This window comes from Trichoplax adhaerens, genomic scaffold, assembly GCF_000150275.1.
Source record: "Trichoplax adhaerens TRIADscaffold_11 genomic scaffold, whole genome shotgun sequence".
NCBI classification, from domain to species: Eukaryota; Metazoa; Placozoa; class Uniplacotomia; order Trichoplacea; family Trichoplacidae; genus Trichoplax; species Trichoplax adhaerens.
The window spans coordinates 2116411-2142492 of record NW_002060953.1 but is presented as its reverse complement, the minus strand read 5'-3'; the positions used below and the strand labels follow the sequence as shown (position 1 = coordinate 2142492).

Genomic DNA, 26082 nt, shown 5'->3' with positions numbered 1-26082 from the left:
AGGCTTATGATAAACTATAGACTATATCAGACATCATACTAAACATAGCTAATAATCTACAATCCAATACGTACTCGTAAGTTGCATTCTGGAACTTACTAGCTAATAGCAGTGTCACACACCACTAGTCACAAAATAAGTCTACACACGCCAACTCTAACGAAGAACGCCTCTTACTGACTTAGAGAGACGAGATTAGCTATAATCACCAAATAGTTCAGTTCCGACAACAAAATACTATAGCATAGTTATTACATCACTGATAGTATAGACAAGGTAGTCAGAGAATTACTACTATTTATTACTGAAGCAATCTTGACAACCAAGATTATAGTCTTGGTAATTCAATAATAATTGATAAACTAGTTGACAAACTAACCGACTAACTAACTAAAAACGGTCTTCAGGTTCGAAATTTTTATAGTTTTGTCAGAAACTCCTGGAGCACTACAAGTAAAATTATCCTTCTAATGTTATAGGAATTAATATGAATATTGTCGTTAAAGACTTTATACAAGATAATTAATTAATAACCTCTATTATTTAGAATTAATAAAAAGCTTAACTCATAACACAAAATCACAATTTAACACCTTAATCATATAATTAAATAATGAAATCTATTTTTAACAAAACTAGCAGTACTTTATCATTATAATTAAAGATTAATTAGATTATATGAAGAAATGATAATTAATAAAACGTCAATTCACACAAACAATATTAAATATTACTCAATGATTAGAACGAGCTTACGTATCATAAAAAGAAAGTATCAAAGTTAATTAAATAAATCTTTTACCGGATGTATGTCAATTTAAGCGGAGCTTTATTTGTTTATCATATCAACAGAAAAGATTAAATTGGTTGTTTATTATCGAAATGAATTTTTAAATGGATTAATAATATATGATTAAATTGTATAGTCATTAGAAGGGCTTTATACGTGATAATGCTTCTTCTGTCCAGTGTTTGGGAAGTTCATTCCAACAATTATTAACAGATTCTAGAGCTTTTTGATGAAAATAATTATCGTCTATCCTACTATCTAGGGTTTTTTCAATCTTTTGCAAGGCCCGAACAGCTAGTAAAAGGTTACTATATTCTACATTAACATTAATATTACCCCACATTCCTGCGCGAATACGCAAAAAGGAAGCAAATCTTTCATTAAAGAATTCCCCCACATAGGCTACTGCTTTTATGCCGCCGTAAGCCGGCCAGAAATACCCCTTAGCACTTTCGGTCGTATATAATTCACACTTTGTTAACAGCAGATTTGCAATTTCCTCCGTCATTAATTTGTTTCGATGCAAGAATTTGTATAATGCTGCAGCTTTTTCGCCATCAGAAATGAATTCTGTAATAAATTCGCATCGTATATTTCCTTCCTGATCTTTTAGTAAGGGTAAAGCTAAGTTCACTATTTTTTCTCCACACGAGTCAAGTAGAAATTGCCATATTTCTTCTTTAGTAGTAAACAACTCTTTCAGCTTATTGCCAGATTCTTTTTTTAGCTTTTCTATTAAGTAATTCTGTAGCGCCATATAAATACTTTCTATCGCATTATTCCCGTCCTTAGGTATTTTTACGCTTAAATGAAAAATTTCTATCTTTGAAAATATTATTTTATCATTCTCTTCTACTGTCACTGCGAATTCTAATTCCAAAGCTATCCAGAATAGTGATTGGAGGATTGTAATTATAGGCTTAAATCTAGTACTCAAGCATCTTTGTGATAGTAACATACTTAATAAATTTTTGGAATCTAACTGATACATATCAGAAATTTTAGTTTTCAACTGAAAAAAATTCTGAAAAATGTTTTTATGTGCTCTTTGCAAAAGTTTTCTCACTCGCTTACGTAAGTTGTCATCAATTGTTACTTTTGGAGCATTGAAATTTTTTATTAAACATGGAATTACGCTAAGACATGCGTTCATGGCTTTTTCGCTATCAGTTCTAACTAACCTACGCAGTTTATCATGCAAAAGCTCAATAGCCTGGAATGCTTCTTGAAATCGCCACTCGGATCCCGATTAAGTTTGTATATAAAATAGTCTGCTAACTTTTGCGTGAAGGCTTTACCCAGTAGTGCCATAGCTGAAAAGCCACCGTCAATATCCCAATATTTATAACTTTCAAGGTCATCTTCAGTTACTTCTTCAAACTTCAATGCAACATCTTCAGCATTGCATTCCTGTAATATAGATGATGTGTAACTATAAACATAATTTTTATTTTGCAACAATTCAATACGTATAGCCGTCGATTTAGGCTCAGTTATTTCCATCTTTTTATTCGTCAGAGTTGGATCACTATTATCCAGCAGCAGGGTGAATTTTTCAACTTCTTCGTTTTCATTTTCATTTTGATCATTTTGACTATTTCTTTCGCTATCTTCGGCTCGAATCACTCGATATTCATCGATAAATTCTATTAATTCAGTTGCCCATTCATTTCCCGCTAAATAGGATTTTAATTTTTCCCTTTGGTCTTTCGTATATTCGTGTAAGCAATCATAAAATAATCTACGGGAACCAGCACCCATAATATCCACCTTTTCAGTTAATAGTTTCCATAACCTGAATATAACTATTTTGCGTTTTTTATCAAGTTTTGGTAATATCGGTTCTTCACCAATACTCACTTGAGCAGCAAACCTGAAGAACAATCTGTAATTTGGATTATATAATCGCTTTGTTATACACTCCTTAATTGTGTCAGGAAAATCATCTGTTAGCAGAATATCTTTGATGAGAAATACTGCCGCGAGGTAGTCTTGATATGTGTCATGAATAAATTGAAGATTTGGCTCAGAATTATCAACATTTAATATCAAGCCAGTGTTTGGTAATTCCTTGGTAATTTGATCTATATACTGGATATTATCAAAACACTTATCAATAAAAAGATCATCTTTTAAATTAAAAGCTTGCTTGAACGCGTATGCTGATAATGTATTTGTAAAGGAAGTTCCTAAAATATATGAAGATGATTTTATTATTTTGAGGTTGTCGAATTTAAGGTGTCTTTTAAAATATAACGTAAGCTTTTCCTTGAAAAATTGTTGGAAAAGTTTTACAGTACTATCTGAACTATGTTTACTTAGAATAGACTTTATATTCTTCAAACTAACTGATTTGCTTAACCACTCACGAAGTTGATTTTCCATAATTTCGCAGTAAATATAACTTTCAAGAGGGATACCTAAAGTTGATGTGACTTTTTTATTTCTTTTTAAATTATTCCATACTTCCATTACAATTTCATTTTGATTTGGCTGCAATCCTTTATCACTATTCATTTTATTCCAAATCTTTTCTATATATCTGCTGATATAAATTTTAAGCTGCTTTTCACTATATTGTTGTAATTGAAAATATTTTCCAAATTGATGATTTTTGGATAGCTTGATGTCTTTAATCGCATAAGGTCTCGTAGTTATCAAGATAGATGTTGATGATGGAATGATGTCAAGCCATAGCCGTAAATTATTAATTTGATCCTGGTCTTTCATTTCATCGAAGGCATCAAGCAGCAAAAAAACTTTACCTGTCTCTTCCATATCTTTTTGTATAATTTCCAATTGCCAATTTTCCCATTCATGTCCTGTTGCCTCACTCGTAAAAATGGAAGACAGTTTTGGAGAGGATGATAGCTGAATTTTAGGTAAGCTAATAAAAATCCTCCAGCTAATTTCGTCTTCGTACTCCTTCCATTTATATCTTTCATTCAAGCAAAAAGCAGTTTTACCATGGCCAGCATCTGCTAATAATATTGAAAAGTTATAAAACTGGAATACATCTTTTTCGGAATTAGTTAATTGTCCCAAATTCTTATTAAAGTCGTATTCCAATGGACTTGAAAAATTTAAATTGCTAGGATTGCTTTCAATAATTACACTGCTGCATGTGCTATCCCGGCATTTTAAATTAATGTAGATAATATTTTTTTCTTTAAGACTTTCAGAGCCTCCGATATAGATGAAGCACTTATCTCGAAATTTTTTTTCGGAAAATTCAATATCCGATATATTTCGCAAGAAAATATACCTTACACTCTCCTTTTCTGACCAATCTGTTTCCTGTTGTACTTTCTCATAGAGTTGAAATCGAACCTCCCATTCATTGAACCACTTCTCGAGTTGATCCTTTAGCTGCTTTTCATTAGTATTATTTTTGAATATAAATAGGTTAGCTTTAGCAGTCGTGAGTAAGTTTCTTAAATCGTAAATAGGTACACCTTCAATCACATCATTGGGTACGTAAATGTTCATCTTTAATCCTCTATCACTTTTTGGTCTTTCTGCTTTCAATCTATTTCGAATTAAATCTACATTATCTAAGTCTGATAGAAAAGAAAACAAACTGCAAGAGGTATCTTTGATGAGTCTTGAAAGCTGATAAAATTTGCCACCCAGATCAATATATTTATTTTCATCAGTTTTATATATAGATTTAATTTGATTCCCTGAAAGCCCTTTAATGTTTATACTCGTGCTTCCACCTTCTTCAAGATTTTGATTACCTTCTACTGTTGTTTGATCATTTTTTCCTGAAGGTAGCGCCATTGATTCTGGCAAACTTAAAGTATTATCGTTGTTATCATCGTCAGTATGTAATAAAATATCTAAATCGCGCTTCTGCTTATCCTTCAAGAGCAACACTAGTTTTTTCTTGCTATCATTTGCCTCTTTCATAATAGGTTGTAAAAGTTGAGATAGTGTGCTCTTCGAGTCAGCTAGACAATCTATAATTATAAATTTTGTAAGATTTCCTTTAAGAATCTTCGGTATAAGGTCTAATTCTTCTACCGAAAGTTTATCGATTTCGACAAAAATCCATTTATCGTCCTTGATTTTTTTCTTGAGTGTAAGATTTTACTGTCTGATAAACTCTCGCCTTAATTCCAATACCGGTAACCAAGGCAATGAAAGGCGGCTTACCAGTATCTTCTAAAAATGTCAGCAAACCTTGTACCTTTAAATTGTCTATTGCTGGATATTGTTTAAACTTTTCCATATAATTCTTTGTGTGAGAGAGAAAGTGATATCGAAGTGCATTACTAAAATGCACATTGATTGCTTTTTTAAAAACTTCCGCAGTAATGTAAGTGGTTTTAAGGCTGCTAAACCATGTATTCATGGTCTTATGTACTGCATAGAATACTTCTTGCTGGCCAATATTAGTGCGAAATCCAAGCTCTTTCAAAATTAGATCCTCTAACTGTGAGCAATTGGGCTGTTCATATTTAAATATAAATTCATCGAGGAATTGATTAATCTCATCTTCCATAGCATTACATAAAATTGCTGAACAATTCAGTTCATCTTTTATTTTAATAATTTTTTTAAATTGATCGAATATTTCCCCTGGATTATTTAATTTTTTATCCATATGCGGTATCAAAAGATTCCTGAATGATTTATCACTAATGGCTAACTTAACCAAAGCCAAAGCTTTAAAAGAAATATCAGGAGGAGCAAGTCTAATCTCTTTACTATTCTTGTTTACGTTCATCAATTTTTTGCTCAATTTGAGAGCAGCTTCTTTGATTGCTGCTTCTTCATCGACTCTAGGCCTTTTCTTTAAATTTTCATCTTTTGAAATTATAAGTTCATTTCCTTCGGGATCACAGTCTCTGACGATGTTCGAATATTTCTTAGCTGTCTCTGAATATGCTTGTATTGATCGCTTAAATTCTTCTCTAGTTTCTCCTTGTTTAAATTTCTTGGTTTTCGTATTAAAATCTTCAAATTTAAATTCGTCTTCTAGGTCAAACTCTGCGTCATCTAAATACTCGTCACCATCTTCTATATTTCGATTGGTAAAGAGCATGCATCGAACATCTTTTATATTATCTGTCGATGTTTTACTCCACGGCCCCTCTTTCAATTTCATCCATGTATCAAAAAAATCAGCTAAACGGACTTTTTGATCATTTTTTAAGAAAAGTCTTTCTTTGAATAGGATTTACTAGCGACTCCTTTCCTTTTCGAATCTTTACTAGTACTTGCAATATTCGATGAATGGCTATCAGTATCGACTGTTTCTGCCGCATGCTTAGCTTGTACAAATACAATTCTATGGCCATAGTCTATTACTAAATCATCGAGATTGTGAGCCTCTTTTGCTTCGCTAGACATGATAAACTTACAATTGCGTGAATTAGCTCGATTCGCCACTAAAATTTGTAAAGCCAGCTGAAAGTCTATACCATGCTTAGTTTTTCGCAAGCCATCTGGTTTCAATTTTTCGTAATCACTTTCACGAAGATTTTCGTCAGATCGTATTCCAGTCTCATTTATTGAGCTATCTAACGATCGAAATCCGCTATCATCTTCCATAACTACAATTTTCAATTTTTTACATTCATGCAGATATGTTGCGCTTATATGCGCAAATTGTCTTACGCTGTTCTTTCAATGCACGAGTGCTATATTTTGATAATTTTTAGTTTTATATGACTAATACGACGGATATTCAATACAAAAGATGAAGAAATGCGGAAGCTTTGCAACAAGAGAATGTATCTTAATTCACCAGTTATATTTAATAAAATTAGTTTCCGATTTATACATGTAGACAATGTGAACCTGCGTTCTCATCGAATTGAATAAGCACAATGGCGATTCGATTTTCTTATTTGCACGTTTAGTATAAAAGACGATGGAATATGAAAGCTTTACAATGAAAGAAAGCAGCACAAATTATTGATTTCTTGTTGATAATGTTAGTAAATCATTTACATAAGAAGGCAGGCAATAAGTAGGTTCGTTCTCATCGTATTCAATGACGATAAAGGAGATTCGATTTTTATATAATAATAATCTTGCAATATAAATGACCAAGAAACCCTGCGACCTGTTTTGAATAAGTAATTAAGCATCGATTAATAAGAGGGGTTTGCATTGATTAACGGAATATTTGTTGTAAATAAAAACTGATATAAAAACATAATAACAAGTTACACCTCTTATTACGTGACCGTGGTTTATAAATGGTTAAATATACATTTAATATAACAAGATGAAGGAATGCGGAAGTTTTGCTAACGGAGAAAATAAAATACTGTAACTAAAGGAACTAAAATCAGCGTGTCGTTGATAGATATTATGTTCGTATGTAATGTTACTGTACCGATATACTACAATAGATACGACAACAATGTAAACATTAAGTTTCATCATATTAAAATATTTAATGATTATATTTGACGCAATAATAGTCTTGGAACATAAAAGATCGAAAACCTTGCAGCTTTCTTGAAGGAATAATAAAGCGACATGTTAATGAGATGGGTTTGAATTTATCGATTATGTTCGCTATAAAAGTTAGTAGGAAAAGTGCTATAACAAAGTATACCGTTATGTTACGATATGAGAGTTTAGCTGGAGATAATTTACAGTCATGAACTGTATTGTTGGCAAAAGAAATTAATAAATAACCGTACTTAAGCGATTATCGCTACGAGTAAATGAGAACTTTTTCCGGGAAATTTATGTCGATTTTCGACACTTAATTAATCAGTTTAATATTTAAACCTTTCTGGTTAATAAAATATATTGACGATAGTTTCTTGCTGAAATGCGTTTCTTAATTGATTAGAAATCAGAAAAAAGCATTTACTAGTTAGTTTTTTAAAGTCAAAACATGCGGTTCTATTTCATTTGTGCGGCTACATAAGAGTTGGAACATAGCGCAACTAAAGTGAGAAATAGATCATTGCTGATATAAAACGATAACTCGTTCCACTCCGTTTATAATATATACGGTACCGTAGTAGCGGATTAAGTAAACTGAAACTGCTGAATCATTAGAACTAGTAATCTAACCACTAACTTGAAAACATTGCAACAAGCCAATATTGGTCATTGTAGCAAGAACGTATTCATCTATTCAAGAGGCTTAATAATACACGAGACATCGCTTGTAAATGATCGACAGTTTTGTCAAATTTCCAACTTTAGGGTATTAATAATCGTCAGTGTTTTATAGCAGATTTACGAGTAGGCCTATTTTAATTCTCTGCTCAAGTGCTGACATGCAGTCTAGTGACCGGTAACTCAATAACGGGTATTAAATTTCTAATAGAAGTTTAAATCTCATTACTCGATCTTAGTAATCAGAATATCATTTAACCTTTTAGCGAATACAATTACATTGATAAAGGGTAAATTGCTAGCAAAAGAGCGTCTTACAGGGAACATGTAGGGGTTTCATTTCCCCAAAATTGAATGTTTGAGCAGATTTTATTAGCTGTAAGATTTCGAAAATCAGTGTTCTACATGCGGGTAATCACGTTGTGTAGAAGTCTCATTCTCGATCGCTTCGTGGCTAATAACTTTATAGAATACCTATTTTAAGCTACAGATTTCGTACGATATGATTTTCTAATCTTTTATCTAAGTTCTTAGTTTAGAAGCTAGTCATTAGTGTAAGCTACGTCAAAAACTCTCCGTAATGGCGCACATATTGGAAGACCACGAAAGTGTCGATATTTTAGAATAGAGAAGAAGTGTATTGACTGCGTTACGAAGCCAATAGATGTTGTTCCTTTCGACTGTAGTACATCAGCCTATGAAGTTATAACAAAGAGCAGCTAAAATGTGAAATAGATCTTACCTGGATTAAACGAGGACTTATGTTACTCAGTCTATGATTTTATAATTGAGCAATGGGTTAAGTAAACTGAATAATTTCTAAATTACTTGAAATAACGGTTAAACCGCGAACCTGATGACGGTTAAAATGCATACAATCCCAGCTGCATTAGTATGGGCGATTGTAATAAAGAATCAACTCAGTTATTACGGGATACTCGCTTTCTTAATCTATACAATTTACAAAGGCAATAGAGTCAGTAAACTGTAAAATTTCGAAATTACCTAAACTAGTATTTTAAGTATTATTGCAAATGGCTTAAAAGTATAATCCAAACGGCTTTAGTATACTAGATTCTAACAAGAATCAGCTTAGACATTTAAGATAATGTGCTATCTCTATCTGTTACAATATATTACAGTAATTGAGAGAGTAAACTGAGAATTTCTAATTCATAACACTGAACCTGGAGCTTAGGCATTCAATTGAGAAATATAATCTAAAAATACAATTCTGACTGCTTTAACAAGCGAGATTCCGATTAGAATCAACGTAGATGTTCGAGGTTACTCGCTCTTCTAACCTGTTGCAATATACTATACTAGAACGATTGATTGAGTAAATTGTGGAATTTCTGAATTCGCTGCGCTCAAGGTTTAGGCACTGTCTAGAAAATATAATTCTAAAAGTACAATTTGATTACAAAGACATACTCGATAGTGAAATAACACATTCAAACATCAAGATAACTGACTTTCTCAATCTATTACGATATACTAGGGCGATGGAGTAAGTAAATTGTGAAATTTCTGAATGAGTTGCTCTAGGGGCTTAGGTGTTAAGTTGAAATAGATTCTAAAAAATACATTTCTGTTTACAGCAGCATACGAAATTCCGACAAGAATCAACTCAGATATCCAAGATTTATTCGCCCTCTCAATCTATTACAACATATGTACTAGGGCGATGGACTGAGTAAAATGTGAAATTTCTGAATCAGTTGAACAGAGGTCTAAGCACTTACGTGAAAATGATTCTAAAAAATACAAGGTTTGGTTACATTAGCATGCGCGATAGCGACAATAATCAATCTAGATATTCAAAGGTAACTCTCTCTCTTTCTTGATCTATTACAATATGTTCAGGTATGTGATACAGTGCCTTCTCATAAATAAAATAAGAAATACAGTTTCTTGTCAATTTCACTTAATTTCATAAGTTAGGTTCGTCTAACCACTGCTAAAGACTAACGCTAGACTATCTCTTACAAGTTGACATATACTGTATACAAATTTGTAGTCTCATATACAATTTATCTAATTTTGTACAATCTAACAATCTCAGTGTTAGATACATTGGGGATGTACTACAGGGGATTAGCGTGAGTAAACTGAGAAATTTCTAAATCATATCGTTTAGACAAGAGGTTTAAGCACTAACTTGAAAACGATTCTAAAACGTACAATCCCGACTACAAATTCTTACAGTTAGCAAAGGAATCAGTCCAACAGTTTAGCGTTGTAGTATTTTTATTTAATGTCTCAGTAAAGAAACGGCTAGATGAAGAATTAAATGTAGTTTAATTATGTTTAAAAATAATAACATGGAATTAACTGATAAATATCACCATATCGACTACATAGAAAAATGATTCTTTACGTATAGCATATAAACGAGATTTTAAAATAAAGTTTAGAGAAAATGTAGATTACGATTTTTCAGTCAAACACTACTAGACTATTATTAGTAAAACACCATTTTACAGCAGACTGTGTATAACCTAGTCCAATATGGTAACTGCTACAGTATTTACGTAGACTTAATTTTATCAGCCAAAGTATTAAGAACTAACCGTATCCTAGTATAGGAGGTACATATCTATTTTAACTTCTAGCATCAATAGTGACTCAATATACTCTACCATATCCAGTCTATCTTAACCTAACATAAAGCCTTCCATCACAGTCTAGGGTTATAAGCTATTAACTGTAAATAAGGCCTATTATAAATGTAGAAAGCTATTAAGTATACCGTACATCATATTTGACATAGCTAATAATCTACTATCTAATACTACGTTTCTTGTTAGGGCCAATAGAAGGTACGGCATCAAAGTAATTCAATTTTTACTGGATATTATTCAATTTTAAGTGAAGGTTGATTACTTTATCATATCAGCGGACCAATACGGTGTTACAGTAAATCATTCGCTAACTAATGAATTAAATCTTAGAATGGATTTATAATGAATCATAAATTGTAGAGTTAATTAAAAGGGTCTTATATACTCTAATATTTCTTTTGTAACGCTTTCGAAGTAGGGAAGTTCTTCTCGACATTTCCTTAAAGATTCTAGAGCTGTCTGATGGGAATCGTCGATATCTGAGCTATCATGCAGAGTTTTTTCAATCATTTGTAAGGCCTTGATAGCTAGTAAAAGATTACTGCGTTGTTCATTCATATAAATGCTAAACCACATATTCGCACGAGTAACTAGAAAATTAGAGAATCTTTCATTAAAAAATTTCCCTACATAGGCTACAGCTTGTATACCGCCATCAGCAGGCCATCTATCGAGCTTTCTATCTTCAGTTATATATAATTCACAATGTATTAATAGCTGATTTGCAATTTCTTCTGTTATTAATTTGTGTCGATGCAAAATTTTGTATAATTTCGCTGTCTTTTCGCCATCAGAAAGGAACTCTTTAATCAGTTCAAAGCGTGCATGTCCTTCCTGAACATCGCGTAGTAACCGAAAAGTGAAGTCCTCTATTTTTTCCTCATGGGAATCACCTAAAAATTGCCACTTTTCTTTATCACCCAGCACTTTCTGCTTATTGCTAGATTCTTTACTCAGCTTTTCTAATAGGAAATTTTGTAGTATGTCAAAAATACTTGCTATCGCATTATTGTCGTCCTTAAGTATTTCCCAGCTTGAATTAAAGGTTAATGCCTTTAAAAAGAATCTTTCATTACTCTTTTCTATTGTGATTACAATTTCCAATTCCGAAGCTATCCAGAATAGCGCTTGCAGGATTGTAGCTCCAAATTCGTTTATCAGCTCGTTTCTTGATAGTAAAATACTTAATAAATCTTTGGAATGTAGCCGGTGCATATCGGAAACTTTAGTTTTCAACTGAAAGAAGTTCTGAAAAATATTATTCTGTGCTCTTCGCAGAAGTTTTCTCACTTGTTTACATAATTGATCATCATCTTCTATAGTATTGAAATGCTTTATGAAATATGGAATAACGCTAAGGCATGCGTTCATGGCTTCTATTTCTCTACCTGCTGTAACTAGCCTATGCAGTTGATCATACAATGTATCAATGGCCGAGAATGCTTTCCTAAATCGCCGACACGGATTCGAATCTACTCTGGCTATAAAATAATTTGCTAGCGTTTGCGTAAAAGCCTCACCCAGTAGCGCCATAGCTGCAAAGCCACCATCGACATCCCAATAGTCAAGACTTCCTTTGTGTTGTCTAATAACTATTTCAAACTTCGAAGCAACATCTTCAGTTTTGCATTGCCTTAGTAAGGATAATGTCTTACGATAAACATTATTTTTATTACCTAGGATTGCTTCGTATTCATCGTAATTATTTTCACTAGGGTTTTCGTCAAATCGGGTCAAATTATCAATTGTTAAGTTGCGTATCGATTGAACTTCGCTATCATCTTCCATGACTAAAATTTTCAAATTTGCTTAGTCACATAAACTGTCTTACGCTGTTCTCTCAATGCAAGAGTACTATATTTGAGAACTTTTAGCTTTATATGACTAATATATGTATGCGCGAGTAAATATATGACGGAAGTTCGATATAAAAGATGAAGGAATGCGGAAGCTTTACAATAAGGGAAAGTAGCCCAATCCATGGATTTATTATTAGTAAAATTAGTATATAATTTACGTAAGAATACAATATGAACGTGCGTTCTCATCGAATTAAATAGCCATAATCACGACGCCATTTTCACGTATGCACGTTCTATGTAATAGATGATGGAATACGAAAGCTTTACAATAAAAGAAAGCAGCACAAGTTATTGATTTCTTGTTAGTAATATTAGTATATAATTTGCTTAAGAAGAAAATAAGTACCTTCGCTCTCATCGCATTCAATAACGACAACGAAGATTCGATTTTTGTGTAATAATAATCTTGCAATATAAATGGCCACGAAACCCCGCGACCTCTTTTGAAATAAGAAGTAATTAAGCAATAAATTAATGAGCTAGGTTTGCATTCATTAACGGAATATTTGTTGTAAATAACAACTGATAGAAAAACAAAATAATAGGCATATCACATATTACGTGACCATAGTTTATGAATGGTTACATATATATTATTCAATATAACAAGATGAAGGAATACGGAAAGTTTTGCTAAAGGAGAAAGTAAAATAAGTAAAGTAAGCAAAATTATCATGTCATTTCTAGATATGAAAACAATGTGAACATTCGATTTCATCGCATTAATTTAGCACAATAGTTATATTTGACGTAATAATAGTCTTGCAATATAAAAGACTGAAAAACTTAACGGTGTCTTGGAATGAGTACGGCAATAAAGCAATACGTTAATGAGAACGGCTTGAATTTATCGACTGCATCCACTTTAAAAATTGGTAGGAAAGTACAATAATAAACTATATCATTATACTACGATACGAAAGTTTAACTGGCGATGATTTACACTCTTGAACTGTATTGTTAGCAAAAGAATTAATAAATAACTGTACAGTACTTAATCACTGACGTAGCTGATGGGCAATGCGAGTATTTGCAAACTTTTTTCGAGAAATTGGAGCCAATTTTTGACACTTCATTAATCAATTTAATATTCAAACCTCTCTGGTTAATGAGATGTATTCACTGTAGTTTCTAGCAAAAATGCATTTCTTAAATGATTAAGATTTGGGTGACATCGGAAGCCCAAAGACGACAGTCATGTCAGGTCGGGAGATTTTAACCTAAACATAGATAGATATAAGATATATTCACTATAGTTTCTAGTTGAAGTACATATCTTAATTAAATGATTACGATTTAGTTCTCGTCCATCGATGTACGTCAGTAATTCTACTAATTTTAGTGGGTATCTGTTACTAGTAATTGCATAGTAACTTTACTATTTCCAATTATTTTTAAAGTATTAAATCTGGAAAGTAGTATAAGTTTCCGAATCATCTAATTCGCCCTGAAAAGAACAAAGTGCTAGTAGAATGTTTATTTACCAAAGTAAAACAGTACATACACAATAACATGTATCAGTATGGGATTTTTACGGTTCGAAGTATAACTGAAAGCGTCCTTTAAATTTTACTCTTAGTTATGCTTGAAAGTGTAATTTTGGCATATGCATATACGATACATTACAAACGAGTAACTTTTTTTAAAGAAATACTGGTCAGTAATGACTACGATAAAAAATGCCCTATAAGCGCCAATCTTCTTAAACCAACTAAAATTCATCTAAAAGATGTCAGTAGCCAATTTTAAGTTGTAGAAGAATAATATTTATAACACTATAAATATAACATTGACCATTACCTATCATAAACAGTTTATTAAGGCATCTGTAAGTTGATTAATACTTGAAAAATGTCGCTACTCCAATATTTGACTTATGTATGCTTCAAGGATACTTCAGTAAGCATGATATTCTCAACTAGTGATTAAGTATTAAATTGAAAATGATTTCTAATAATGAAACCTTGATTGTATAAACATTTGGGATAGCGGCAAGAATACACTCCGATATTTAAGATAGCTCGCTTTCCTTATCCACTACGACATACTAGGGCAATGGATTAAAATAAATGTAAAACTTCTAAGCCATTTAAACTGTAGGTTTGAGCACTAACCTGATAACGATTCTAAAGAATGCAATCGAGATTGCATTGACATAGAAGATAGTGACAAGAATCAATTTAGATATTTAAGATAACTCTCTTTCTGAGCACATTTCAATGTATTACAGAAATAGGATGAGTAAACTGAGAAATTACTAAATAATATCACTCAAAACTGAGGTTTAAGTCCTAACTTGAAAGTAATTCTGAAAATACAATCCTGGTGGTAGTTCTTAATAACTTGCAAAAGAATCGATGCGACAGTTTAACGTTCTAGTATATTTTATTTAGTAATTGAGCATGGAGTCGGTTCAATAATTGAAGTGTTGATAAGTTGATTATCATTGCAAAGATGACATTACATACGAATAAACTGGCAAATACCATCTCGTTCCACTAGATTGAAAATCTTTATTCACTTATAGCGTTTAAACAAGATTAAATTATGAAATAAAGCGTGAAGAAATGGTAATATACTTAATCTAAAAATAAAGGTACCTTATACCAGCTTTGCACTTCTTAACTATTCACTTGCAGGCTAATTTTAATAACTGTGGAATAGCATTTTTTTTAAAATAGAAAGGCATGAGTTCGATCACAAGCAGTAAAAGTAAAACAACATAGGATACTTCTTGGCTCTAACTATCATGCTGTATAAGTAGATTATTTAAGTTTATTTTCTGTAATCTGATACAATTAATTTGCTTTATTTAATGAAATTTAATATATTTTCCTCAAAATGACGCTCCAGGAACGGTTATTGGACAGTTACAAGTCATCATCCAGCTATTGGTAAAAACTGTAAATCATTTTGTTGTTGTATAATATAAATGCACGCGAGGCAGATCATGACTATCTTGATCTGGGTTATGATTGAATTGAAAGCTCTTTTCCTGGGGTTGTAAGTAGCCTTCGTCGAAGCCATGTTGACTGCCTTTGTGAGGACAGGTTTCTGCCGGATAAAAAGATTGAACAGAATAATCGTAATCGTCGGAGTTTGGATTTATCTGGCAAGAGAAAGAGATTTCTTCGATCGTTTCTACCATGTTGTAAGTATAATAATGGACTAGCTTTGGTAGGAGCTCTATTAATTTCGATCAATTTATTGCTGGTACAAACCTTCGGCTTGAATGTGATTAACTTTAAGGTGTTGCTAATGAACGACCAGAGACTTGCCACTTAGAATGGTGTATCACTTAACCCTGCTGTTAATAAATAATCAAGGCCTTGTTGCTTCTGATAGCTGATATCGGTTATAAAAACAGTTATGTTGTAATTTCGTATATAAAAGCATCTTGATGATGATTTCATGATTGCATTGATTATGTATTTAATTATTCTACGGTAAAGGTTAATTGAGTTATTGGTGCGCTGTCATTATCATCCCGGCCTAGAATTGATTCCTCCTCTCTTTTCTGTAATAGTCATTAACTGCGGTATCTTTCTTTTACCGATATATTTAGTCATTGGTAAACTACAAATTGTTTATCGATGAGAATTAAGCAAGAGATCTCTAAGAGTCAACAATAGAACGGATTAAATTAGAATCTAAGTTAAAAAAGATTATCAACAACAGCCGTTGCCATGATCAAGAACTACTAGAACTTAGTTTTTCTAGTAGTTCACATCATGGTCAATATTTTACAAAACATACTAGAAGATGTAATCTAATGGATTGAAGTCGGATTAAAGAATTAAATCTAGTCTATATCAAGGATAATTCATAAAAGATATATTCTTTTTGACTAATTCTCAGTGATGAATGACAGATTTAATATTTATAGCGGCCGTCAAGAAAGGGCTAACGTCATAGATCGATCGTTATTTTTCGTAATTCATTAGGATTGCACTGAAATAAACATCATTAATTTTTCGATTATTTAAGAAAAAAAGCAATTATGACTGTTTTCTAAACATCGTCTTGCTAGTCCTCAAAGCTAATTCAATGGATGACCATTGATATTGACCAATTTGTTTTCAAATTACGCTACTAATTTACTTCATTTCAAACGAAGCCTAATAAATCGCCTTGTCTATTACAAAGAAATGAATAATAAACTAAATTATTAATCACTTTCATCTCAGGAACTTTGATGTAAGATATTCTACAACAAGACAAGACATAACATAAATACACTTGAGAGATGGATAGACTACTTACAAAATATTGTATTTTACTGCATAACTGGTTTACTTCATTCCAGACAGAGTTTGATAAGTCGCAAATGCAATTTTAAAATAGGATGTCCTAATATAAGACGCAGCAAAGATACATTTGAGGGATAGGTCGATTATTTTTGCAAATGATGCTTTTCATTGCGCTATTAGTTTACGTCGTTTTAAAATAAAGTCTATTCAATCGTATAGCCTGTTGCAAGAAAATAAATAAACCGCAGCTTCGATCATCTTCATCTCGAGAATAGGTTTAGTATAGGATATCCTGCGACAAGACATAGCATGAACACACTTGAGAGATGGATAGACTACTTATAAGATTTGGTTTTTCATTGCGCTACTGATTTACGTCATTTCAATCCGCGTTAGGTGAGTACCAAATGCCGTTTTAATTTAGGACATCATAAAATACGATACAATATGGCCACCTTTGAGGGATGGATTGATTAATTAATTATTTGCATAATTTTGTTTTTCGTTGCGCTAGCTAGTATACATCATTTCAACAGAGCTAATGAATCCTATTCTCTATTACACAAAAAACGAATAATCAATCATAATCTTGATCTTTGTCATCTCAGAAACTTTGATATAAGATATTCTACTGCAAGACGCAACATGAATACTCTTGGGAGATGGGTGGACTATTTATTTAATATATTTTTTCATTTCCCTGCTAGTATACCCCAATTCAAATGGAATTAGATGAATCACACATGGAATTTGAAATAGGTTAACCTAAAATAAGATGCGACATGGATACGATTGATATATCAATTATTTAGTGATTATATTTATCTTTTATTAAGTACTAAGTTGAAATGCTTTTAAAAATACAATTCTATTTGCATTAGCAATACGAAGTTGCGCAAGTAATGACTCAGATATTCAAGATAGCCCACTTTCCCAATCCATTACAATGCATATACTAGAGCTAGAGCAATAGAGTGACTAGACTGTGAAATTTCTAAATCGTATCACTTGAGTCGGAGGTTTATAGTAAGCACTAATTTGAAAATGGTTTAAAAATACAGTATTGGAAGTTTGCTAGTCTATATTAGAGTTAATGGTGAATAAAATGTTTACATAAATGCATTTTGCAGATATATTTATTTATTATAAATTGTTATGAATTATGATTATCGACTATTCTCTGTTTGGTGAGAATGTTATTGCTATCGTGGTATTTTTAATATTACTTTAGTAAACGTTTAACTTTATTGAGCTCTATAACGGTATAGTAAGAACATTAAAGTTTGAATTCAGTGGTCTAACTCCACTGGACTTTTTTGGAGATCTTAAGCTAATGCCCCATATTGCAAAGTAGAAGAATTTTCGAGACCATGCCAACATAAATCTGCAAAGCCTTAGTTTAATGAATCGCGCTATTTCTAATCAAGATTTATTTAAACATAATAAAGCTGTATACAATTTTTCTGATGAAATCATCAATCTTGATTGTTATTACTCACTTGATATCACACCGTAACACAACAATACCTATCAACATCAATATCGAAGTTGAGAAATGAAGCTTAACATGATTTAAAATGACCAAGATCATTTTCTTGGTTAATTAATTTATACGGTATAGGGCATTAGATAGTTGAATGATTTACTTCAAGATTGTAAAGTGAATTACTCTCATTTATAATTATTATTCGTTGTAGATATTTAAAGAAAATTAGACCGTCACTTATAATTATATGCAGGTTAAGCCAATTTTTGGGAAAGCTTTGGAAACTTTGATGTTTTTATTGAATATTTTCTGTTTGGTGTTAAGTACCTGTAATACGTTGCAGAATTTAAAGTAATTGTATGATATAGTCCTCGTTTACAGAATGATTTTCTTTTCTTTTTATGCTTTAACTCTTACTCTCCCTAAAACAGTGAGTAAGTATAATTTATTCTATCTGAAAATTAAATAATTGGTACCCAAGAAGTCTATTTATCTATCAGAATTGGGTAAGTGGTCTTGAAAAATTAACAATAGAGTAGATTTCATTTGAGTCTTAATTGAAAACATAACATCGCCACGAAAGCACTACCTAGATTAACATCCCGTACAAGATGCTATAGGTTGAAATTTTCCACTTTACTATTAATGTTAAGTATAAGAATATTATTTTAGTGTATAGTTAGTATGCTTTAAAATTAATTTGAAGATAGTTAGAGCGACTAAAAGACAAATTCAATCATTATCGTAGCTATCATAAAAACTAAGTAACTTATTCATCGTCGTTTATCATAACCCTGTTATTGTTTCACTGATATCTAGGTGTTTGTATTACTATTTATGATAAATAAAGCAATAGTGACTAGTTGTGATTTCAAGTGCAAATATGTGATCTAGTGTAGTTAAAGGGCATTAAAATAATTCGAGAACAATCAGCGTTACTACAAGATAATTCAATCATTATAGTAGACATCATAAAATCACAAATTCATTCATCTTCGTTTTTGACAACCTTGTTATTATTTCACTGATATCGAGATGTTTACATTTAATGCTTAATATAAACTAGACAACAGTGACTACGAGTAAATCGAAAGAAATAACTTAAGTACGAGAATAAGACAGAAAGTATTATATCCTGTACAACCTATACAAATCAAATCGGTGATCAATTTAATTTTAAATTGCGTTGTTAGTACAAGTTATCCTTTACTTTCAGAATTTCTATTTAAATCTATTATAAGAAATTTGAAACCGGATATATATTTCCAGCTCTTAGGCTTTACAACCATAATAAATACGGTAAAATATTGCCCTTGGATGATATCATACTTTTAGAATGAGCAACTACTAGATGCACCATGCTGCTACGCTATCATATCATACTTTCGGAATGAATCACTAGCCAATATACAATACTAGTGATATCAACTATTGCATACTTTGGTAGGATAGATACAAGAAATGTTATATTTCTTCTGTATGATTTCATCCATTAGTGCGAAGTAATAAGCAAGTTCAAGAATAACACTTTTGCTACTGTATTATCACAAATGTTAAATTGGATTTTCGATGTAAAGCAATATTACTGTTGCTCCACAAAGATGACTTCGCGACGTATTAGGTTGCGCTTTGTCGAGTTAGTGACTTCTAGCCTAAATTAGTGGAAGGAATAATTTATTTGCTAGGTACCGTTAAATATAAATACGTTTATTTATCCCCTATAATTTAGGGAAAAGACCAGAAATATAGATCCCAAAAGTAGTACAATCATAACTAATTATCAATCATCTCAATTGAAATTATTCATCATTACTCCAATTTCTTTTGTATAGCAATATTAACGGTAGTACTGCAGCCTTGTGCACAGTTACATTCTGCAGTATCCATCGCTATTATTTGAATTAAAGTAATTATGCTAATGAAGTAATTATAAGGAGTAAGATCTAGGTGCTTGATCTTGTCTTTGATAGTAATGAATTGATATAAGTTGGCATATGGCATAGCGGGATGATACAGTATGCGTAGGATAGCCGATCAGGAACACTCTCAGCTATTAGACTAGGCTAAGCTTTCTCATCTATTACTATAGATTTCTGACTGGGAAACTATTTTATCACTATCGCAATTTACTCTGTTTTTATTACCTACAACATTGAGTTATAAACGAAATCGTCTTATATTTCAGATTTTTAAAACATGGAAAGTTATTCTGTTGATTTCAATGTCCCACAGGAAATAAAATCTCTACACGAAAAAGCAGTCGAAAATCATCGATGTGCTAATTTTGATCAAGCGTTGTCTGACTTGACACAAATCTTGGATAAAGTTCAAGCCATTTCGGAAGATACAACCGAACTTGATCGACTTCGATGTGAAGTTAATCTTCTTATTGGCGATATAGACATGCAACGAAATAAATGGACAAAAGCAGAAGAAATGACCTTAGAAGCGCTCCATATAGCGGAAAAACTGAAGGGAAAAAAGAATATTGTTCGATGCTTAACCCAACAAGGCGACATTAAGCGATTACGTGGAGATTGGAATGGAGCAAAGGATACTTATAAGAAATCACTAGACATAAACGTAAGTCATTTAGGCGAGGAGGATCCGAGTATCGGCACTCTTTTAGAACTTATTGCGACTGTTTATGATGCTGAAGGAAATCATGATGAAGCTCTCTCCTTGCTTGAAAAATCGCTAAAACTTAAACGATCAGCTCTAGGTGACAATCATCTCCAAGTTGCCAAATCCTACTTTAATATTGGAGTTTTCTATAACAAACAGAAGAAGCATCAACAAGCTCTTTTGATGTATAAAAAATCGCTAAAGATTACATTGTCAGTCCATGATGATCGTCATCATGATGTTGCTGCAGCCTATAGCAACATTGCATTAGTGTATGAGGAACAAGGCAATCATGAAGAAAGCCTTTCTATGCATGAAAAATCGCTCCAAATTCTAACAACATTATATGGTGGCAATCATCCTGCCGTTGCTGCATGTTATAGTAATATGGGAAGTGTCTACTTGAAGCTTGGCAAGCATAAACAGGCTTTATCCTTGTATGAGGATTCGCTCAAAATTCGACTGTCAGTTTTAGGTGAAAATAATATTGATACTGCTGCATCCTATAACAACATAGGAACCGCATACTTGTTTCAGGGTAAATTTAAAGACGCCATTACTTTACTTGAGAAAGCACGTTCCATTCAATTGGCTGTCCTTGATCGTAATCATCCTGATATCATCGCAACCTTTAACAACATTGCCAATATTTATGATGACATGGGCAAGCATTCAGAAGCTATTTCCATGCATGAAGAAGCTCTTCAAATTCGATTATCGTTCTTGGATCATGATCATCCAGATATTGCCCGCTCTTATGTCAATTTAGCGGTTGTCTACATCCATCAAGGCAAATATCAAGAGGCTGTTTCTTTGCATGATAAAGCGCTGAACATTCAATTATCAGCGTTTGGTCAAGATCATCTCGAAGTGGCTACATCGTATAACAACGTGGGAGCAGCGTATGCTGAACAAGGCAAACATGAAGAGGCGCTTTTGATGTATAACAAGGCACTGCAGATTCGACTATCGCTCCTAGATCATCATCACTCCGATGTTGCATCTTCCTACAGTAACATTGGCAATATCTATCAGAATCAGGGCAAATATGATGAAGCCTTGTCTATGTTGAACAAATCGCTTAACATTAAATTAACGCAGCTTGGTGGTAATCATCCCGAGATTGCTGTGTTATATAACAATCTCTCCGTTGTGTACAGAAATCAGACTAAATATCAGGAGGCCATTGAAATGTGCGTCAAGGCCCTTGCAATTGCAATATCGGCCTACGGCGATGATCATGTCCTGGTAGCCCAAGTTTATAACAATCTGGGCAACGTATATAGTCAACAGGGTAATTATATCGAAGCTTTTGCTATGTTTCAGAAGTCGCTGAGGATTCATTCATTATTATTTGGTGATATCCATCCTGCCGCTGCTAAAATACACGGCAATCTTGGTAACACCTATGGCGCTCAGGGCAAATACGATCAAGCTATTAGCAGCTTTGAGAAATCACGAAATATTGCCACATCTCACTTTGGTGATGACCACCCCAGTGCTGTTATGGCCTATGAAGGGTTAGGAAATACGTATTCTCAGTTGGAGAAGCATGATGAAGCTATTGGTTTCTATAAAAAATCACTTCAAATTCAATTGGCATCGCTTGATCACAATCATCCTGATATTGCTGCATCCTATCACCACATAGGAGATGTATACTATGATCAGGCCAAGTATGAAAAATCCATTTCTATGTATCAAGATTCGCTCAAAATTCAATTGTCAACCCTTGGTTATAATCATCCTGATGTTGCTGCAACCTATAATAACCTAGGACAGACTTATCAAAGTCAAGGTGAATATGATGAGGCTATTTCTATGTATGAGAAATCACTACAAATTCGAATTTCAATCTTTGACCCCAATCATCCGGATGTCGCAAGATCTTACTGCAATTTAGGAAACGCTTATTACTGTCAAGGTAAATATGATGAGACCGCATCGATGCATGAGAAAGCGCTTAAAATTCTATTATCAATCTTTGGTGAAAATCACCCTGATATCGCTAAATTATATAACAACATGGGAATTATGCTTGGGATGCAGGGAAAACATAAAGAAGCTCAGTCCATTTATGAAAAATCCATCACTATTGCTCGATCTATTTTCGGTGAAAATCATGGTGATATCGCTAATTTATATAACAGCATGGGAACACTCTATCTTGATCAAAATTTGTATCAAGAAGCTGAGGCTATGTTTGAGAAATCACTCAAAATCAAGCTATCAATCCTCGATAATGACCATCCTGATCTTATTTTATCCTATAACAACATGGGCATCGTTTATGCTGAACAGGGCAAGCATGTAGAGGCTATTTCTATTTACGAGAAATCACTCAAAATTCAAGTATCAGCAGCCGGCCATAATCATCCTCTTGTTGCAACGATATATAACAACATGGGAAATGTTTATAATAATCAAGGCCAGTATGAAGAAGCTCTTTCTATGCATACCAAATCACTCGAAGTGAAAGTTGCAGTTTTAGGTCACAATCATGTCGATGTTGCTACATGCTATAACGGCATAGCCATGGTCTACATGAATCAAGGTAAGTTTCAAGAAGCTATTGATAAGTACGAGAAAGCTTTAAAAATTCAACTACCAGCTCTTGGTAATAGCCATCCTGATATTGCAACCTCCTATAACAACATGGGCAATGCATATTTCGATCTCGATAAGCTACAAGAAGCAATTATCATGCATGATAAATCGCTGAAAATTCGCTTGTCAATCTACGGACACAATCACCTCGAAGTTGCAGCATCTTATCATAACTTAGGAAACATTTACTATCGTCAGAACAAGTGCGAAGATGCCCTATCGGTATATCAGAAATCGCTTAAAATTCGATCATCTCTTTTAGATCATCATCATCCCCATATAGTTAAATTATATAATAATATCGGGGCTGTGTATATTAATCAAGCTGAATACGAAAAGGCCCTTACTTTCTTTAAAAAATCGCTGAAAATTCGATTAACGACCCTTGATGATAATCATATCGATGTTGCAATAGCATACTCTAATATGGGAATGATCTATTTCCACTTGAGTAAGTATGACGAAGCCATTTCGGTCTATGAGAAGGCACTGAAAATTCAATTTTTAGTCGTTGGCCATCATCATCCAGATGTTGCTAAACTACACAACGATATTGCAAGTATCTATAGGCATCAAGGCAAACATACAGAAGCTATATCTACGTATGAGAAATCGCTTAAAGTTCAATTATCCATCTATGGCAATAATCACTCCGATACTTCCGCAACCTATAACAACATAGGTATTTCGTATTTCCATCAAGGTATGTACGAAGAAGCGATTGCTATGTATGAGAAATCACTCAAAATTGATTTATCTATTCTTGGTAGCAATCATCCCGATATCGCCAGAGCGTATAACAACATTGGAGCTGCCTATAGGCAACAAGGTCAACACGAGAAAGCAATTTCGATGTATGAAAAGTCACTTGAAATTCAACAGGCAGCCTTTGATAGCAATCATCCTGATATTGCTGCATCTTATAACAACTTGGGAAATATTTATCATCAACAAAGTCAACATGAAAAGGCTATCACGATGTATGAGAAATCGCTCAAAATTCAGTTGATCAAAGTAGGCCACAATCATCCCAATGTTGCCAAACTCTATTGCAATCTAGGAGGGGTATATTGTGATCAAAACAAGTATGAAGAGGCTCTTACTTTGTACGAAAAGTCGCTCAAAATTGAGTTATCCGTTCATCAAGACAATCATCCTAATATTGCCAAGTTATATAACAATATTGGAATTATCTACGCTAGGCAGAACAAGAATGAAGAAGCCTTTGGCATGCATCAGAAATCTCTTAAAATGAAACTATTGGTCCTTGACCATAATCATCCCGACATTGCAACATCTTATGATAACTTAGGAGCTATTTACAGCAAGCAAGGCAAACATAAGGAGGCTATTTCTGTCTATGAAAAGTCGCTCAAAATAAGATTATCAATTCTAGATCACCATCATACTGATGTTATTGCATCTTACCAAAACATGGGCAATGTCTATTATGACTGGGGTAAACAGGAAGAGGCTTTATCGATGTTTAAGAATTCGCTATCGATTCAACTGGTGGTCCTTGGAGATAATCATCCTGATGTTGCAGCATTATATAACAAAATGGGAACTATCTACAAGCAGCAAAAAAAGCATGAAGAGGCTATTTGTATGTACGAGAAGTCGATCAAAATTCAATCCTCAGTTCTTGGTGAAAGTCATCCCGAAATCGCAAGATTATACGACAAGATAGGAGGGGTCTACAGCGAACAAGGCAAGTTTGAAGAAGCTAATCTTATGTTTGATAAGTCTACGGAGATTTTACATTTAACTCTCGTTCAAGGACTAGAGTCACTCAAAAGTAGCTAAGTCATACATTAATATAGGAAATGCTTATTCACCGAACAATCCTTGTATGAGGATTCACTCAAAATTCGACTGTCAGTTTTAGGTGAAAATAATATTGATACTGCTGCATCCTATGACAACATAGGAACCGCATACTTATTTCAGGGTAAATTTAAAGACGCCATTACTTTACTTGAGAAAGCACGTTCCATTCAATTGGCTGTCCTTGATCGTAATCATCCTGATATCATCGACACCTTTAGCAACATTGCCAATATTTATGATGACATGGGCAAGCATTCAGAAGCTATTTCCATGCATGAAGAAGCTCTTCAAATTCGATTATCGTTCTTGGATCATGATCATCCAGATATTGCCCGCTCTTATGTCAATTTAGCGGTTGTCTACATCCATCAAGGCAAATATCAAGAGGCTGTTTCTTTGCATGATAAAGCGCTGAACATTCAATTATCAGCGTTTGGTCAAGATCATCTCGAAGTGGCTACATCGTATAACAACGTGGGAGCAGCGTATGCTGAACAAGGCAAACATGAAGAGGCACTTTTGATGTAATTTATTTATAAATTTAAAAATTATTTGTCAGTTACAGCAAACATTCAGTAAGCATATTGTAAACAATCTTAGGATATCAATTTCATCGCACTCTATGCGGAAGACGCATATATGTGATCATTTTCGCGATAGATCAATAAGTATTTTAAAATAAATCAATCTATCCGTGCCTAGATTAATGTATTGCTAAAACTGTGTAATAACTGTGTTGAGAATTCTGATCGAGCTCATTATTCGGTTTTTTTCAAGCTCTTTATTAACATTTCTAACTACTTGATTCTCACTATGTCGCAAATGATGCTCTTAAGCAAAAACTAATCGTACGTAGAAATTTTCCTATGAACTGGTTAGACTATAAGTGATTACTTTTGATTACTGACATTGT

General features: G+C 33.0%; 3 protein-coding genes across 3 annotated transcripts; 1 reads left to right on the top strand and 2 right to left on the bottom strand.

Annotated features, from left to right (window-relative positions):
- Positions 1-929: 929 nt before the first annotated feature.
- Positions 930-6349, bottom strand: TRIADDRAFT_59617 (uncharacterized protein; the record flags this gene model as incomplete). The annotated part of the gene is made up of 4 exons (XM_002115517.1): positions 930-1672; positions 1972-4752; positions 4949-5932; positions 5980-6349. 4 exons carry the CDS (start codon positions 6347-6349, stop codon positions 930-932), a joined length of 4878 nt encoding a protein of 1625 aa, XP_002115553.1.
- Positions 6350-10875: 4526 nt separating this feature from the next.
- TRIADDRAFT_59616 (uncharacterized protein) lies at positions 10876-12297 on the bottom strand (the record flags this gene model as incomplete). Its single annotated transcript, XM_002115516.1, has 1 exon — positions 10876-12297. One exon carries the CDS (start codon positions 12295-12297, stop codon positions 10876-10878), a length of 1422 nt encoding a protein of 473 aa, XP_002115552.1.
- Positions 12298-20303: 8006 nt separating this feature from the next.
- On the top strand, positions 20304-25697 carry TRIADDRAFT_59615 (uncharacterized protein; the record flags this gene model as incomplete). Its single annotated transcript, XM_002115641.1, has 2 exons — positions 20304-25137; positions 25270-25697. The coding sequence occupies 2 exons, from the start codon at positions 20304-20306 to the stop codon at positions 25695-25697; spliced, it is 5262 nt and encodes a 1753-aa protein (XP_002115677.1).
- Between the last annotated feature and the right edge of the window lie 385 nt (positions 25698-26082).